This window comes from Pinus tabuliformis, chromosome 1_1 (assembly GCF_031772625.1).
Source record: "Pinus tabuliformis cultivar Carrire ecotype Pingquan chromosome 1_1, CPIR1, whole genome shotgun sequence".
In the NCBI taxonomy this organism is placed as follows: Eukaryota; Viridiplantae; Streptophyta; class Pinopsida; order Pinales; family Pinaceae; genus Pinus; species Pinus tabuliformis.
The window spans coordinates 993683130-993702961 of record NC_142297.1 but is presented as its reverse complement, the minus strand read 5'-3'; the positions used below and the strand labels follow the sequence as shown (position 1 = coordinate 993702961).

General features: G+C 35.5%; 1 protein-coding gene across 1 annotated transcript; it reads right to left on the bottom strand.

Annotated features, from left to right (window-relative positions):
* Positions 1-3800: 3800 nt before the first annotated feature.
* Positions 3801-4617, bottom strand: LOC149217895 (NAC domain-containing protein 22-like). Its single transcript, XM_089390402.1, has 3 exons — positions 4443-4617; positions 4029-4291; positions 3801-3890 (listed from the first exon to the last, which is right to left on the bottom strand). Exons 1-3 carry the CDS (start codon positions 4615-4617, stop codon positions 3801-3803), a joined length of 528 nt encoding a protein of 175 aa, XP_089246528.1.
* Positions 4618-19832: the final 15215 nt, after the last annotated feature.

The following is a 19832-nucleotide window of genomic DNA, read 5'->3' as shown; positions in this document are numbered from 1 at the left end:
AGGCTAGTTTCCATGGAGAACTTACTCTAACACAAAGGAAAATACAAAATCAAGTTGAAGGCTAGTAGTACCTATTTGGGGCATAAACAACCTTACTCTAAAGACTAACAAAAGTGTATCTTATGAATTTCATACTCTAAGTCTCAAGTGTTAGTTCATACTGCTAAAGAAAATTTGATTGGTACGTAAATTCAAAGAAATCCTTCTCATTCCTAATCTTATATAGCTTCTAGGGAATTCTAATAGCCAGTAGTATTTAAACCCCATCTAAGTATACCCCTTCTTTTAATAGTCCTTTGGCATAGTAGTACCCTAGCCATATTCCAAAATAGGTGATCCTATAGTCGATCCCAATAGTCAATGAAGTCGATGCCAAGAAGAAATAGATGTTGGTACTTGATGCCAGGAGTTGATGTCTTTATTTCCTCTTTTTGATCTTTCCTTTCTCTCTCTTCCTTCCCCCTAATCCAACAACTCCTATCTAAGTGGAATGAATGAAATAAGGAAGGTACAAAAAGGTAATAGCTATAAAATGGCATTAACAGAAACATGCATTTTGAAAGAAAAATCAAACATTAAGTAGAGCAACCTATGAACTGGACTAGCTTAGGTCTTAGCCCTATGGGAGACTATAGTTCCATTCAAGTCTGTCGTAAGTTGTTTATAGAGTGCAAAAAAAGCAATCAGTTCCATAGCCTTAGTTCCAATTCCATTTGATTTTGAGTAAATTCCTATGGGAAAATCTAATCCATTATAATCCAATGGAAGTATACGTGAAGCTATATATACGTTATATCATTAGAAAGATAATAATATTTGGTTGGACAAGATGCCAACTAACAATTATGATGACAACTAACAATTATGGTAAGACTAATTAGCTTTATCTAAGCCTCTCTCTCATTGTTGTTTGCTTAGCTTAACTAAGCATAGTGAAATCAATCTATTGTTCTCGTAGTTCTAGCTAGTGAAACCTATCTTCTCTATCTAATAGTAGTAGTGTTAACCTGAAAATGAGTGCAGAAGAAATAAACCTAAGTGCAGAAGGTAAAGATAAGTTCTATCTATATTTCTATTCTAAACAACAATAGTGTTAACATGAACATGAGTGCAGAAGAAATAAACATAAGTACATAAGATAAAGATAAGTTCTATCTAGATTTCTATTCTAAGCCTTCACCTAGGGAACTCGCATCTTTGGGGAACCGAACTCAAATTGTTTCTCTAATACTGACCTTAATAAATTGACAACACATCACATTGAAGATCATTGTAGCATCATTGAAGCATCATTACATTACAAAATACATCATTAAGAGACATGCCATCATAAGATACTAATTGTTGTATGGTGTGTTTATCAACAGTCACAAAAGATTTTTTCTACCCATTTTGTTTGATCCGTTGTGTTAGCTATTGGTTACTTTTCATTTGTATTTTTGTTGGAGTTCCTATATTTATTAGTGTGGCAATGCATCATTTTCATTTCACTGATGGCTTTCTTTCCCAATATTTTGTTTTGCATAGTGATTTAACAAAAAAATTCCTTCTGTAAATATTTAAGTGACCTTCAGAATTATTATGCAGGGTTTACCACTACATTTGAATTCTCCACATGATATATTCAACTTTGAGGTTTGGGTTAGTAAACTATGTTATTTTTATTATTTTCGAATGGTTATTGGAATTTTGCTGCAAATCTTTGATATCCTCATCTGAATTATTAGTTGTTAGGATTATTTTTCCATATGCCCTTTGTGCCATATGTCCAACAAGTAATGAAACTGCTGCTTGTAAATTTATGTGACTGATTGGATTAATATAATGCTTCTCCAATGATAATAATTATGGGAAATGTAATTAAACTCTATGCTACAATCTACTAGGCTTTAGGGGATGATAAGAAATTAAGGAAATGTGAATTTATAGTTTTTGACTGGTTTTTCTTTTGTTTTAGGTTAGCAGTATACATCTACATCGATCAGAATAGTTCATTACCTCTTCCTCAACTAGAGAGCCCAAAACTTCCGTGCAATATTTCTCAACAACAACTAGGTGCATTTTATGGTGGTGAGCAGGTTTACATAGATTGGAGAATGTTAAATAAATATTACATCAGCGACTATCAAATTGTGAAAGCGAGTAATGGAGGAGATAACTTTGTAGGTCACCAATAGATTGAGAATTGGCCTATATCATGTTGCTAGGGCCTTTGTAAATTTTCCATCTTTTGCAAAATCTTCATCCAGGCAAGGTTGCCCATCAATTGTAGATTTTAATGCATATACATTATTACAATTTTTTGTTATCAAGGAAGCTGGTTCACATTATACAAGGGTATGAGTTAAATTTTCCACCATTTAATGTGATTCAAGCTTTTGGATTTATATGTCATAGAGTAAACTCTCTTGTAGGATGGAGAAATTTTGAACATTTTTCTTTTGCCTCATAATATGTCATCAAATGAAGTTCCAGCTGAGCATCTTGCATGTTCAAATTCAATGACATTAATTTATTTTGAGCAAATATAAGTGTGATGCCTTATTATTTTCAAGGTTTCTTTCCAAAATTGTTGAGTTTTGGAAATTGTTTTTTCATTTAGATTTAAAATGAGCTTTAAAAAGGATTGAAATTTATTCTTTTTTTTTTCGCATGAAGAACAGAGATTTAAGGTAATTAAAATCACTATTTGGGAACTTTAAATGTTGAAACCACCTTAAAAAATCATTTAAAATGATTTTGTTTATTTATTTGTAAATATTTTTTCATATTGTCTCTAGAGAGACAATAGTTGGAATTATGGACATATAGTCTTTATAGAGACAATATGTTTTTAATCTCAGCTATTGTCTCTGAAGAGACAAAAATGTAAATGTCTCTAAAGAGACAAAAATGAAAATGTCTATAGAGAGACAAATGAAATTGTCTATAGAGAGACAAATGAAATTGTCTTTTAAGAGACAATAATGACCCATAGTAATATAGGTTTTATATTGTCTTTATAGAGTCAATTTTTTAAGACACTAATTTTGAGATACCCGCTTAAAGACAATATTTAAGACAATACACAAATTTCTTTTTGTCTCAAGTTAAGACAATTAACTCTAAAATTACCTTAAATATTGTCTTAAAACCCCATATACTAATGAATGAAATTGGTACACTTTCCCTGCCACCCCTTTTTGAAATCTGGTAAAGCCAAAGTGCCAAAAGTCAGAATGGATATTGCTAATGCCATAGATTAATTGAGAGGCATGACAAGCCCTGAGGAAATCAAAATGCTTAATATCAACAACTCCACTCAAAACTGAATTTTATTGGGAAAGAAAAGAGAATAATAGAATAAAATGCATTTCCTGGTTTATTAGTTAATTCTTATATTTAAACAACTTGATATCCATATCCACAGTGAAGGTACAGTACTTAATTCTTCATGCTTGAGCCGAATGAAGGTACAGTACTCATCAAATATGGATAAGATAGAGTCTAGACAGAAGAGCATAAGGAGTCCCATCGGAGGCCAAACAGTCAGTCTATCCGCAACTTAGGCAACTCCAACTGCAGTTATTGGCAGAATTTAGGCATCCTCGATAACACAGATTATTCACAAAACATCATTAATTCCGCGCAGTCAAACGTACTCTTTACATTATCTATTTTATTTACAACAGAACAACATACTCCCTTGCTATTCTCCACATGAAGAAGCCCGGTTTCTGTCATCGGATTTGATTGGTATGAGGTGGCATTAACGGTGGCCTTCAAATTCATGACCAACTTAATCGACCAGTTTTTCTTTCTCAACGCCAGTCAGGCTTTGTTCGTTCTTCCATCGACTTCTGAGAAGCACACTTTCTGTAGATTCGACATAACACCATATCCACATTCTTCTGCACATTCCAACTTACAATCATTCAGAAACTTTGTACCAAGAAAAGTAATGTGCTTCATTTCTTTGGGTGCTGAGATTTTTGTGTGTATTGTGCGCATCTATAAATAACACATTATTAAAAAAATTATTAGATTACCTTGGGCGAGGACGAACTCAAATCGGGCATCCTATACTCGTTCATGATCCACTCCGTCCTTTGTCCAAGCGGGGCTCTTCCTTTATAAAACACAAGAGTTTTCTGAACACCGATGCAGTGAAGCAGCTCGTTGCGAACCGCTCTGTCTGAACCGGTGGCTTTCCAGTAACCCGGCTTCGTCAATCTGCTTGGCCGAGGGAATTTCTTCGTATCTCTTGGAACGAAGAAGAACCATTGCCTTTCCCGAGCATCACTAGCTAATCCTGCAACACATTTATACATCTATTTCATGCGAAAAAACATTTTCAAATTGAAACTGAAGGAATCCACACTGAGTGATCTCCCTGGTAACCTCCATGGATCACATCATATCAAATTCAAACAGGGGAATACGCAGAAAGAAGTTAAATTTACCTTGTAACTCCCATGGATCATATTGATACAAGTCCAAGGTTGGTATGATTAAATCGAAATGCAGCTGGCGGCCGCCTTCCTCGAGATGGAAATCGACAAGTTCCTCTTCCCTGGGATAGAATCTGAACCCTGGAATGACAATCGAATCTCCCTGCACCGCTTCATCGTTGTACATTTCTTCCATATGATCTGTTTGGAAGAACCTCTTACACAAATTGCCTCCACATGTTCTCCATATATATAGACGCACAGTGCGTTAAAGCAGTGACAATGACGTTGGACTCAGATTTCAACCGAAAATGTAACCATTTAACAGAAATTTCCACGCGCATAGGAAGCCGTGAATGCAATAAATAAATAATTCTTCGTTTTAAAGTCCTTTGTTTCCGAACTTTCCCTCCGCGTGGTGGTCGTGGCAGTCAATGATATCATAATAATAGATTGATAATAATAATAGTATAGCATTTACTAAGTTATAACAGTTGTTATTATTATTAATTCAGTTACAATTATAATATTAAATTAAGATTTAAGAGTTATTTTAATTGGTAAAGTTTTCATGGTTAAAGTATTCTTATGTAAAGGTTATAAGTTTTTTAGACATTTTAGATGTCTCATTTTGTGGTTAAAATAACAGCAAGGGATCTTTTTGGCTAGATTTACGTCATACAAATAAGGAAGTCATCCCTTACTATCCCTTCAAGTGAATCTGCTAGGTATAAATAAGGAAGTGATATCTATGGTACACATATTTTGTGAATTGCGGTGATCCCTAAGAAAGTGATACTTTTTGGTGAATCCTGGACCGTGGTGATCCCTTCGGGTGGATCTAGTTGATACAAAAAAGGAAGTGATCCCTTCGAGTGGATATACCTAATATAAGATAGGAAGTGATCCCTTCTCATGAATCTGCTTGGTACAAAGATATACCTAGTACAAAATAGGAAGTGATCCTTTCTCATGAATTTGTGTTGGTGATCCCTTCAAGTGGATCTACTTGATACAAATAAGAAAGTGATCCATTTGGGTGATTTGCCTCATACAACGATGAACAATCTCTCAAATCCATGAACCAAATCATAACATCAAACTAAGAATATTCTTATAATTATAAGATATATTTTATCCACAAAGTGTAAAATAAACTATAATTAGATGCTCACTAAAATATTATGTGATAAAGAAGTCAAAATTCATTAATCTTAAAAAGTGGTAAATCCATGATCCTAAAAAGTGATATGTCATAGAAAATTCCAAAGTGGTTTTAATAACTGAGATACTTTGATAAAAATTCCCATTACTTAATAATTTTTAAGAAAAATAATTTTTTTTTATAAAAGTATATTTAATACGTTACGATATAAAAACATTTAATGTTTCAAAAATATATTATCAAGAAAATAATGAAAAAAACAATGAACCATGCAATCTAGTTATTAGAAAATTATATGAACTTTATTTAAATAAAAAAAATTATTACTTTTTATTGATATATCACTTTTTGGAGAATTTCTTCGATAATGAGTGGTGTTATTACGAGCAATTCAACTAAAAAATGTTTAATATCATAATAATTATCTGATGAGAAATTACGTAATTCTCAAATTAATGTAAATATGTTTATGGAGGCTTATTTGTTTAAGTAATATGTTTTTATTATAAATATAAATCTATATGAAATTTTAAAAGAGATCAAAGTATTAAAGGTTTAGTTGAATACCAACGATCTATATTAATTATAATTTATTTAATTTATAATTATGAAAATATAAATAAATAAAATATTTTTTTATTATTTAAAATATTAATATTCATATTAAGTATAGATAAGTATTAATTTATAATAAACATTAGAATAATTAATTTTATAGTAAATTTTAAATAGTTTAAAAATAAATATATAAATTATTATTTTATTTAAAATAATCGCAATGATTATTAGTAATAAAATGAATTAATATATAATTAAACATATAAACACTTTAAAAATAATGTAACATTTTCATTTTTTTTTGGAGATTTATCTCATTTTATCATAGAAATTTTTAATTTGTAAATAGGTTTTGTTACAATACCATGGTCTCCCAATACCACATGCTTAAGAAACCATAACTCATTTTATATGATACTTTTTCACATGACAATAGCATCCACCTAATAATTATTGATAATTAAATTAAAAATCTAAAATCTATTTTCCAAAAAAGACATGCATATGGACACAATAATGATGACCATGATGATAATGATTAACGTCCACTAATATCTATATGGTCTACTAATATTCTTTAACATTTTATTAATGATGACCTCGATGATAATGATTAACATCCACTATGATCTACATGGTTTGCTAATATTATTTAACATTTTATTTTTTATGTTCATAAGGAAGTAAGTGAATACTTTTTGCTAAGTTGAAAAGTCAATAAGATTGGTAGTGTGGAAAATATTTTGAAAAATAAATCAAATATAAGTGTAAGAAGGACAATCTAAGAAAGTTATTTTCATATTCAATGCTCTTAGGATTACAAAAGTAGTAAAATATTTAATCCCATGGTGTTTTGGGAATTTACCAACACCAAGAGTTCACAATGAAGTTCATGAGAATTAGTACTAATCATGGTAATGCTCATTTTTTCTTAATACTGGCACAAAGAGAACATTTTGGTTTTCTAGATTGGGTTGATCGTTTTCTTATAATATCATAATTTTCATTTTCCCTCGAACTCTTTATTTCCCCATTGCTTCTCCTTAAATTTGAAAATAATAACATTTATGCCAATAAGCAGGCTTATTTTGAAATAAGGTTTCCTGAATTTTAAATGAATTATAAATAATTATTAGATGGATGATAGGGATTTAATATCCAAAGAATACTCTAGATTATTCTTAGTAGTATACACAAATCAAAGACTGAAAATTATTTCCAAAATAGCAATGCAATTTTTGTCCTTTTAATTAAATTCATTAATTAAAAAAACACCTCATATGAGCAAGTGTCATATCAAATGAGTTATGGTTTTTTGAGCATGTGGTATTGATAAGCCATGGTATTGGCATTTGCGATTGTAACAAATCTTATTTACATATTAATAATCTCCATGATAAAGAGAGGTTGAATCTCATCGTTAAAAATCTTATTATATGTTTTTTAAAATACATATGTGTTTAACGTATATATCAATTCTCTATTATAATAATAATAATAATAGGTATAATTTTAAACAAAGTTATAATTAATTTAATTTTCTTTTCTTTCTTAAATTATGGCAACTTGAGATGTATGATAAAGTAAGTGCATTGATGCTTATTAGTTCCTACCAAGGTAGGATTGTGGTAATGATTTTCTTGTTGATGAGTATTAGTTTAGTATTGACCAATACAAGTTATAATGTTTAAATTTCAATAAAAAATATTTAATTTTCTATATCATTAAGAAAAATATTTTTCAAACATAACTTTGAAGGTCGTATTGTATGAGATGTATGATAAAGTGTGTGTATTGATGCTTGTTAGTCTCTACCAAGGTAGGACTATGACAATGATTTTATTATTGAACAGTATTAGTTTATTATTGACAAGTCCAAGTTATAATGATTAAATTTCAAAAAAATATTTAATTTTCAATATAATTGAACACATAATTTTTCAAACATAACTTTGAAGGTCTTATTTTCTCCCCTCATATTTTTTTGCCATATTTTTTGTAGGTACTTGCAATATTTATGCCATGATTTTTAAATATTTATGCAATAATTTTTCATTGTTAAGCTTTATAGGAAAACCACCTAGAACTAAAATCTTTGAAAATATCTCATACTCACTTAAATAACCTATTTACCATGCATTATTTTCCACCATTATTTAAACAAGAATTTGCATAAAAATTGAATATAAACAAGATATAAATAATGTAGTTAATATCTACCATTATTTATGTTTTTTTCAACACTTTAACATGGTTATTTACCATCCATTATTTTCCACCATTATGTAAGCAAGTATTTGCATAAAAAATGAATAGGGACAAGATAGAAATAATGTAGTTACTATCTACCATTATTTATGTTTTCTTAAACACTTTAACATGTAGGAATAAAAGTTTAAATATGAAAACTTAGTAGTGGTTACTACCCACCAAAAATTTATGCAAGTCCTTAAGTAAAGGATGAAGGATTTTCATGTTTGCACATAAACAATTTTGCATATTTTATATCATATTTTTAATAATGTAAAAATAATAATATTTTGTTCATATATTTAAAACAACATGACAAACAAAATAAGCTTCCCCCAAACAAATAAATTCAATACATATACTACATGGCTTGTCAAGGCAGTTACACCCAACAATCCTCATCTTATAGTTTAGAATCTAAACAATTGCCCTACCCATTTGGATGTAGATTCTGCTTTTGGTTTTTTCCTTTTGTTTCCAACTACTAAATTATAGTTAATGTTATTATCACTGCAAAACATTGCATTCTTCATTGTAGTAAGTATTGATATGCATATTGCTATTATGGGTTTTTGAGTTTTCTTTTGAACAATTCTAAGGGAAGAATAAAACATAAGTTAGTAAAAACCAAGACTACTATTCATTTTTGTATGGACATTTGCAAAAAACTACAATAGAGAAAGGGAAGAATTTTACCCTAAATGCATTTATCCTATTTTAGTGCCCTCAAGAATCTTCTGTCAAATTATGGCATGGAGATGGATGGCGCTATTGATCAGAATGATCCTAGTTGCTCCTTCTAAGACTAGGTTAATCAGATTATACTTTCTCATAGTTATATTTACCTCCTCATCTCCAAATCATCATATTCATCCGTGAATGATATCATGCTTTGGATGCTATGATTTCTAAAGTTTTGTGCAATAGGAAAGCTATCTGAAATTAAAATCCTTGAAAATTGCTCACATTTGGGTGAATGACCTATTTATCATCACTTATTGCCCACCATAATTTAAGCAAGTATTTGCATAAACAAATGAAAAGGAATAAGATGGAAATAAATATACCTACCTAGAGTTCCTACCTATGATTATTTATGTTTTCTTCAATGTTTTAACATGTAGTAATACAAGTGTAAATGTGTAAACTTAGTAGTGGTTATTACCCACCAAAAATTTATGCAAGTCCTTATCCCTTAGTAGGAAATTAATTTTTCCACTTCATATATCAATTTGTAATTTTTCTAAAAACATAACATCCACTTAAGTGACAAGGACGACTACTCTACCTTACAACACTTGTTGTGATGAATTATGTTTATTGGTATTTACCAACCATTTAATTTATATGACTATATCAATTTTAATATTATAAAAAATTTATAACATGATTTCCTTCTCTATTTTCTAATAATCAAACCAAAAACATGCATTTTTATCCCATCCTTATTTAATAATTATAATATTTATATATAATTCTTCAAATTTTATATGTGATAATAAACTTAACTCTATCGAATTGATTCAAAATACAAACGGTCGAGTTGGAAATGACTTAAATATACTACGCGAAGAATTAAAAAATATTATAGAATTATAACGTTTTCATAATAATAAAATTTATAGTTTTTTTTTTTCAAATACTTCAAATTAATTGAGCTGTAAGCAAGGAATAAAATTTTAACTATTTATAATCTACTAGTCATAGAGTCGATACGATGTGAATTAAAGATTACTCAGTTCACTATCTGCAAATCTTGTCGCTTCATTTAAAGTATTTTGTAATAATATTTGAAAACTAATCAAATAGACTTCTTCAATACTAGGTGGTTAATTAAACCACGGGCTCATTTTTAAATTGATCCAAAGTAGTTAAAAACTAATATGGTTATTAATATTAATTAGAGTGTAAGATTTTCAACTTATTTCATTTAGTTAATTATATATGGAATCTCATTTAAGTCAATTAAGAATAAATGTGTAATACCACTTTCCAGGTTTACTCAATGTAACTATGCCAATCAGGGTAAACATGAGGGGGATGTTGCTACAATAAGATTCAACCTCCCATGTCACCTTAAGGAAGTGGAATTGATAGAACATCATATACAACCATCTAACATCATCAACAGACGCATGAGGAGACAAGTCAGCCACTCAGACAGCCTATCCCTGGGTCACACTGCTATTCTGCAACTCTTAGGCCTCAGTCGCTCTCATGATATGGGCAAGGGAGTGACCAAAAACCCAAAGTCACTCCCATAGACCTACTTGCCAATGACCGTGGTCCAAAATTTCTACTTTTGTGCCAACGACCTCAAGATTTGAGCCACTTTTCTAGCCTAGAATCTTGGCCTCTGCCCAGAACTTGTTGTAACTTTCAGAAATCATTAAAAACATAATAATCATGTTGATCAATCAAAATCCCCCTCAGAACTAAGCGTGAGCATTCCCAACCGGTATGACATTCTGTCAAACACTTGGCATTAATGCAACCTACAGGTCTAGGATACAAGACATGGCATAAATCACTGAAACAACTTATGAAACATAACCAGAAGGATCACGTCCTTCTCCATTGAACTACTACATCATCAGTTAGGTCTTGCATCCATCCATTTAACAGTTACAAGTAAATATATGAAATAGCCATGACATGAACCACTCATTTAACCATGCTTATAACCAACATAAAACCATATAAATATCATAGATATGATAGCCATTAAATCCACATATAAATCAATGCAAAAGTAAGAGAACATAATATTAATCATAGGAAAATCTGACTAGGTTTGGGACTTCCACGTACCACCTGACCATAGACATGCTGAACCAAATCTCTCTTTCAACCAGTCACCCCTGTGCCATATTCCAAGCATGAATGTGAGACCTCATAGAACAACCAATCCAAGAACACTCGAGGAAATCTAGAGGTTAAACCACCTCCACCCTCATCTAACTGTGATCACATCAAAACCGGTACTTCGATCACAACCGAACAGAACTTGGAATGCCATCTGAATCCATCACTATCCTTGAGAAATTTTCTGTCACCTTGTCTCTTAGGCTTTATCGCAATCCAAACCCGGATCACTAGACCCTAAACCATGACTGCTCCCTCAGGATTTACCATATATCCCACCAAAACTAGTGAAAGGATTCCTAGGCCTTTGGGAATGAACCTTGAGACCACCTCTGCCTCAGATTTCAAAATCCATCAGGTAATTGCAAAGTTCCAAAACTGAAATAAATATCCCAACATACCGTGGCATCCAGAAAAAGGGTAGGGTAGGATGAAAAGCACTATCATAACCTAGCAAGAACATGCCACTGATAGCAAGATAACCATACACTAACATGCAAAGCCATGCATGTCCAAAATAGCTAAGAAATCACACATTCAAAAGGTTACCTGAAAGTATTATTGTTGAAGTTGCTTGATCTTGCTTTCCTTTCCTTTTTCCTTTCTTGCTTTTCCTTTCCTTTCCTTTCTTTCCCTTTCCTTTGCTTCAAACTAGAGTGCTCAAAGAAAAATCTAAGTGACCAAGAGAGTGAGAGAGAGAGAATAATGAGAGAGCTCCAAACTTGAACTTGACCAAAAGCCATGAACTGATCCTCATAAGCCTTTTTATGCATGAGGCCTCTAATTTCTTCATTTTCCATTATTTTCCTTCAACTTCCTCCTCACATGCAACCTGTGACCTTTTACCTTCCTTTTCCCCTAATTTCCTTTATTTTCATATAAAAATGTGCCAAAATTCCTTTTTTCCTTTTAATGCCTTTACCTTCACCTTTGCAAATTTTCCTTAGCCAAAACACACATCCAGTGATACCCACTAGGATATATTTTCCCAAAATTCATCTTGTAATAAGTATCCCTTAACTATGGTCTTTTTTTGCATTTATTAACTTTTATTACATGAACTTTTCACCACGGCTATTACAGAACCCTCCCCCTTGGGAAACATGTCCTCAATGTTAAAGCACACCAAGACTTCAGGAAAACCACTGAAAAGCAAACATATTACTTACGGAGCTTTATAACTTAGCTCATTGCAGTATTTACAATGGAGAATGTGCTCAAAAGAAAAACATCATCAGAACATGCCACGATAATAACCATAATAACATGACATCCATACCACTTATTGGAGCTTTATAACTTAGCTGATGGCGGTATTTACATCCATATAAATATACATTTACAAATATCAAAACAACAGCAAAACATATGCCAAACATAAACCAACATCAAGCCAAAATTGCTTTGCCTCAACCAGAAAACAATGAAGGATATAGGGCCCACATCTAATCCATCATCTCCCATGTAGCTTCTTGAGGCCCAAAATGCTTCCACTGCAGCTTAACTTTCTCTATGGCTCTATTCCTGAGCATGAGATGTTTCTGTTGTAATATGCACTGAGGCTCTCGCTGGAACTCTCCTTCTTTCTCCACATGCAATACAGACCAATCAATAACATGATCAACCTCCTTTATATATTTCTTAAGCAATGAAATATGGAAAACATCATGGAATTTCACTGTTAGAGGTAGTGCAAGTCAATATGCCACTAGTCCAATGCTCTCAAATATATCAAAAGGCCCACAATATTGTGGCGCCATCTTCGCACGTGAACCAACCCTCAAAGAGCTTGTCTTGGGCTTGATTCACAAATACACATGCTCCCCAACCTGAAACTCTTTGAACACTCTGTGTTGATCTACATATCTCTTCTGTCTATCATGTGTTGCCTTTATATTCTTCTTTATAACCTGCATTTCGTACTCCATGTCCGTCAACATGTCCAGTCCAATAAGTACCATGTTCATTGGATCACTCCAACGGATGGGAGTGTTACAACTCTACCCATAAAATGTCTCGAAAGGACTCATCCTCAACGACTCTTGATAACCATTGTTGTATGCGAACTCAACCAAAAGTAGATACTCTTCCCATTTCCTCTGTTGGTGCATCACATACATCCTCAACATATGTTCCAAGATCTTGTTGACCCTCTTCATCTAACCATCTGTCTGCATATGATAAGTTGTATCGAAGGGCAACTCTATACGCAAGCCTACAAATAGCTCCTTCCAAAACTTGGAATTGAACTTTGCATCCATGTCTAACACAATCATCTTTTGAACACCATGTAGCCTCAATATTTCTCTGATAAACACCTGTGCTACCTCACTAGCTAAATATTTAGTCTTTACTAGAATGAAGTGAACTATCTTGCTCAACCTGTCAACCATGACCATAATAGAATCATGATGCTTCACTATCCTTGGAATACCTATAATGAAATACATGGAAATGACCTCCCATTTCCATTTCAAAATCGCTATAGGTTATAGTAGACTGCTTGAATGCTTGCACTCTACCTTTACCTGCTAAAAATCTAAGCATCTAGCCACAAACTCAACCACTTCTTTCTTCAGATTCGGCCAATAAAAGAACTTATTTACTATCATCACTGTCTCATGATATCCTGAATGACCCAAATATGGTTTCAATTGAAACTCCCTCGAGATAAGATTCTTGAGCTCGCTGCAATTTGGCACATAGATCCTATCTCGAAACCTCACCAAGCCATCTGCCATGAGACAATAGTCTGCATCCTGATCACATGTATCTATACCTTAACCTATACCTGTACTCTATCATAAGCTATGCATGATCTCCATGTATTTTTCATCTCGTTGACCTGCCTACAAAATCCTATCCTATAACTCTGTCACATAAGAGCTTATAGCTACTATATGATTTACCTATACTTTCCTGCTAAGAGCATTCGCAACCTGGTTTTCCTTCCCTTTGATGTATTTGATCTTGAAGTCAAACTCAATAAGGGTGGGCAACCATCTAACTTGCCTATCATTTAGATTCAGCTGGACAAATAAATACCTTAGCCCACTGTGATCGCTCATCAATGTGAAACAAATAGATATAAAAACCTCTACATTAAATTTCATGCCACAATTCTAGTAAACAGATTCATGACATTCAATCAACATCAACAAAGACATGCATAAAAATAACGCTTTGATAAATAAAACTATAAACTTTCACTATATACTTAAAAAGAATCAATTTATATCTAATTATTGCATTTCCTAATGATTTTATTCTCAAGAACTTCTTTGGAACTCATGATTTTATTTTCAAGAACAAAATTAGTCCATCTGAAGTGCACATACAAGTAACATTTTATATGCTTTAACATAGTACATAAATTAGGGTATGATTTACATGGACATGAGATTTCTAAATATCCACATGCTTTCACAATAAAATTCTATTGGGCAGCGGATTCCCCCATAGCATGTTTTTGGGGCTTGAAGCCCGATTTTTGGTCAAATGTAATGTAAAGACCCCGCAAAATGCGAGCGCAGAGCGCGAGAGTCTAGGGTTGTCTACCCTAAAATAATATAATTTAATGTAAAGTGTGTCGACCTACCCATGGTCCACGGACCATGGGATTGTATAAATAGAGCGAGGCTCTAAGTGTAAAAGGCAGTCTTAAGACTTATGATGTTCTTGGATGATGAATTAGCTCTGAGTCTTTATGTCTGAGTCTTGGGTTGTAGTAAAGAGGTAGAGGCTCTGCAGCTGAGTGTAGAGAGGCCTAGTAGAGTCCGCAGTTGAGTGCATGGACCTCTGCAGCTGAGTGTGCAGGGCAAAGTTGGGTGTGTAATGCACTGAACTTGGAAAGGCATTATTAATAAATATCAATTAGTTTGATATATTGTGCATCTAGTTTGTAGATCTGTAATTGAAGGTTATATGTTGATAATACATGTTTATTTATCTGTGCGCACTTATATGTATGCTTATGATTTGGAATTTTCTTAGTAATTAATGAACAAAACCAAAGTAAGGAAGAGTTGGGTAATTAACATTGATCGCACTGCTGCTGAAGTTGCACAAGGGCAGTTCCACAGAACACCAAAAGATTTCGAGTACGCGTAATCTAGTAAGCACGCAAGGTGGATCAGGCACCTATCTCCCACATCAAGACATTCCTAGGGTGCAGAAACCTAGTTCCAACACCCTCCCATACTACCTCGTGTGAGACCTCAGTCCATGCTCTGTGGATTGTTGCCGAAAGGGCCAGCAGTACCGGGATTTTCTTGGCTAAAGTCACTGCTGAACCTAGGTCAGGCCCCACGTAGCCAATAAATGGTTCTGTTGCCAAGACCGGGATCTGCCTAAGGGATGTTTGATGTCGGAACACTGGAATCCCACAAAGAAGGAAATTGAAGAGTGGTTGGATCAGAAGATTCACGAGTTCACGACACAGGAAAATAGAACTCTGCAACTATCTGAGAAAAGGTGGTTGGATCGCTACGTGTATACGAAAATCCATGATATTTTCTTTGCATCCTTTCCATCAGAGCTGTATGATTGGATTGCGAGATTAGCTGATAACTAGAGAAGGTATAAGCTCGACCAACTGATAGCGTGGACCCCGGAGTTGGTGCACAGACTAGAGGCATCAGAAGATAAGATCACGCAAGCTGTGGACCACTGACTCAACTGGATAATAGGGGGATTCATCACTGAGTTAGTGATAGACATAACCGTGAGCTATAACAAAGCAGAACAACATTTTCTCAAAGGACCATGAGGTAAGTATATTAAATCTTTGAATACTTGGATTAAGATGTTGTTATTGGAAAACAAGGTCATGCGAATACATTAATACTCGGAATGATGCGGAGCAGAAAAATCTACAAAGGTAGTGGGGAATTAGAGAATAGCCCATTAATCTCACCGTCATGAGAGAGCGAAGAAGAGCTCACTCGATTCTCTCTGAGAAGTGTGGTCCGTTTGATAAAGTAGCGCATTCTGCAGCTACCACCTCCACCCATGCCACCAATTGCTTCACCTCCCTCACCTCCATCCCCACCTTCATCAATCCCATAGTTCATCATGGCGAATGTGATTAAGCTACCATATTCAGAGGAGTAGGAAATGAGGACCCAAACTAGTTCTGGTTCGTGGTAAGAGCAATGTGGGAATTGCAAAGGGTCACAGATGATAACATTAAGAAGGCTACATTGGTGAGCACTTTGTAGGATCGCACACTGACTTGGTATATCAAGCACTCTAATGATCACTCAAACACAGGGATAGCAGAGATTTAGAATGCATTGAATAGAGAATTTAGCTGGCTAAAATCTGAGACACAATCAATCATTGGTTTCAAAGAGATCGCGATGCTCCCAGGTGAGACCCCCTGGGATTTGGATCAGCGACTGAAGAGTACGATCTGCGAGGCTAATTTGACACTCATAGACATGCAACACCGTGCATGGTTTGTGGCATCTCTGACACCACACCTGAGGACGGTGCTGTCACATCAGAAGCTTTCAACCCAGGCTGAAGCATTGGAAATGGCGATGAGGTTGCATGAGACCTCGATACAAGATCATGGGTTGGAAGTTCAAAAAATCCACGTGCAACTACAAAATCTATGCCTGGAGATGCAGAGTTTGAAGTGGGATAGGGCACCACAGCCAAAGGCATGCGAAGAAGTATGGTGTATAAAATGTAAAGGTCAGGGTCACAACAAGGATCACTATCCAGTATTCGTGAACTACTTAGAAGGAGGAGGGCCAATGTTGTTGAGACCAGAAGCACAAGTAGGGCCGAGTGAAACACCAGCATTATGGTGCGTGATCTGTCAGATAGGAGGAAAACACACGACATAAAATTTTCACTTGCTGCAGAAGTATACACAAACTCCACAACAACTGTTTTGTCATTTCTATAGTTCGATAGGTCAGGACGAGCGCACTTGTCACAGTTACGAGCTAATGATGGATTGGACAATAGCCTATAGAATGAAGATAGAAACGCGAGCCCTCGACCCAGCAGCAGGGATGATGCACACTGGATTTCAGGGGCGAGGTCGAGGACGAGGAGGAATGGGGCTAGGAAGGGGCCACAGACAGTTGATTTGCCATAAATGCGAAGGACCAAGGCACTACGCCCATGATTATACCAACCCAACAAGGTTGTCTTGTTCATATTGCACCTAGTTTGATCATGAAATGATAGATTGTCCTACGTTGATCACACAGATGTGTGAGAAAAGGGTACTCAACTCTCCTCTGACTCAGAATATGTAAATGATGAAATGTGAACCCCGTGAAGAAGACCCCAACGTAAATATGATGCTCAGAAATGGTGCAACCACAGGGGAAGATAAGGGAAAGTAGCCTGAGGAAGATACATGGGTTCGCAGGGCTCTTGCAACAGAACCTACATTTGATTTGGAATGCGCCAAGGAGACATTTATGGAAGCTAAGAAGAGCTTCATATAAGCTTCCACTTCAGGTAGTAAGGACCAACCAGAGCCGAAAATGGATCCTTCCATGCTTACTACCTTTCTGGAGACATGCATGAAGCTGTTTCATGATAATAGGGTAGTTAAAGGACTACAAGAGCTGATCACTAGGTGCACAGGGTCGGGTGAACCGCGTGTAGTTCGAAAACTGGGAAAGAATACATTGCACACTAGGAGGGAGATGAGATTGACGGTGCAGATTGGTGAATATGAAATGGATCAGGTAATCTTGGACCTAGGTTCAGGTAATCTTGGACCATGGGCAAGCCTACGTTGTAGTGGTCTCCTATTCAATTACGAATGGCAAACCAACAGAAGATCATGCCCATGGGTAGGTTGCAAGGAGTGACAGTTGATATTAAAGGCATGAGCACACAGACAAACTTTGAAGTAATAGAGATTGTCGATGACAACAATCCTTACCCCACATTGTTAGGAATAGACTGGGCAACTCATATCAACGAATTCATCAACCTGAAGAAGAGGAAGATGGTATTAAAGAAAAAGTCCCTACGCGTAGTAGTCCCGTTAGACCCATCCAAAGGAGCATGCTACACTGAACCTGTGCGCGATGATGAGCTGGATTGCATTTACTAGATAACCGCACAAGACCAGGATCGGGTGAACTCGACTACGGATGGAAGAATCGCGTGGGATCACGACAACTCCTGCACTTCGGATTCAGACGAGGAAGTAGAATGCTGGTAGAACCGGTTGCACAAGGTGATGATGCTAAACTGCAACATGATGATTAGATCACTCCATCGCATAACAACAGAGGCAAGGGAACTACCGACACATGATGAAATGACAGTGGTAGAGGAATTCCTGGACAAGTTTGAAAGTGCAGTACCAGAATAGCAGCGGTATGCGGCGTTCAAAGGGGAACTGTGCACGACACCTGCATGAGGGGGGGATATACCTCAAAAGACTGTGGTAAGATGGCACGAGGGTAAAAGCCAGATGTGACTATGGGTTGGAAGCCCCCTGTGCCGGACGAAAATCGGGCGGCCAGGACAGAGAATTTTGCATGTTCATTTGTATCGACGAATAAGGGCTGTACCGTCAACAACCACACATTCCAGACTAAGGATCGACACTCGGAACCAGCTGCAGCAACAAGAAAAGCGACGCACACCGCAAAAGTCCCACATAGAAGCATTCAAAAGGGTATGCAGGATCCTAAACAAGGTTCACCAAACCAGATGGACTGCTTGGGACCAGCAGGTACCAGTGGTTCGATGGGCCTCTAGGGCCATATACAAGAATTTGAGGGCGGAAACGATCCTAATTATGAAGCTTAGAGTCGAGGCCATAGGTTTGGGAGGAAGGAATCCTCACATAATTGGAACGATTCATAGAAACCACAGCGAACGAATTATGCAACCGTGCAGGGGCAAACATATGTAGATTCAGGAAGGCGTTCGATAGGGGTACTTGAAAATTCACGAACTCGAAGAAGATCGAGTACGGCTAAGGAAGAAAAGTAGGATCCTTGACGAAGAAATCAACAAACTAGAAACTGAAGTCACACAGGTAGCCTGCGTCAAGAAACTAAGCCCGACAGAACAAAAGGTAGGCAATCATACTACTGCATTAAAAGAATTTGTGACTTTGCTACCATGGCTGTGGCTGCACCTCACTAGACATAGGAACTGGGGGAGCGCACCATATAAATATGAACGCGAAGCACTAACGGACGTCTGGATAGTTGCAGGGTACCCATGGACTAGGCTAGAAGGTGCAGGGAAGCCTCGCGTGGGTGGAGTAACCACCTGACTATCCGTAGAAAGCATAGTCTCAGTGCTCCAAGCAGTTGGAAGAGAGCGCGGGACTATAAAAGAGTCTGTATGGAAGAAACGCAATAGGAGGACAACGCACGGGGTCAGTCAGTCGCAAAGGTCGCGCCTGCGCATGAGAGGCCACGCTGTCGTGAAGGTAGATTGGGAAGTGACCGTTGGGGTCATTGTTCATGATAAGACATCCCATTTAAGACAACAAGGAGCAGGCGGCGGGAAATTAAGACATGGAGTCAGCCCTAGATTTGAAACAATCTACCACCAATATCACA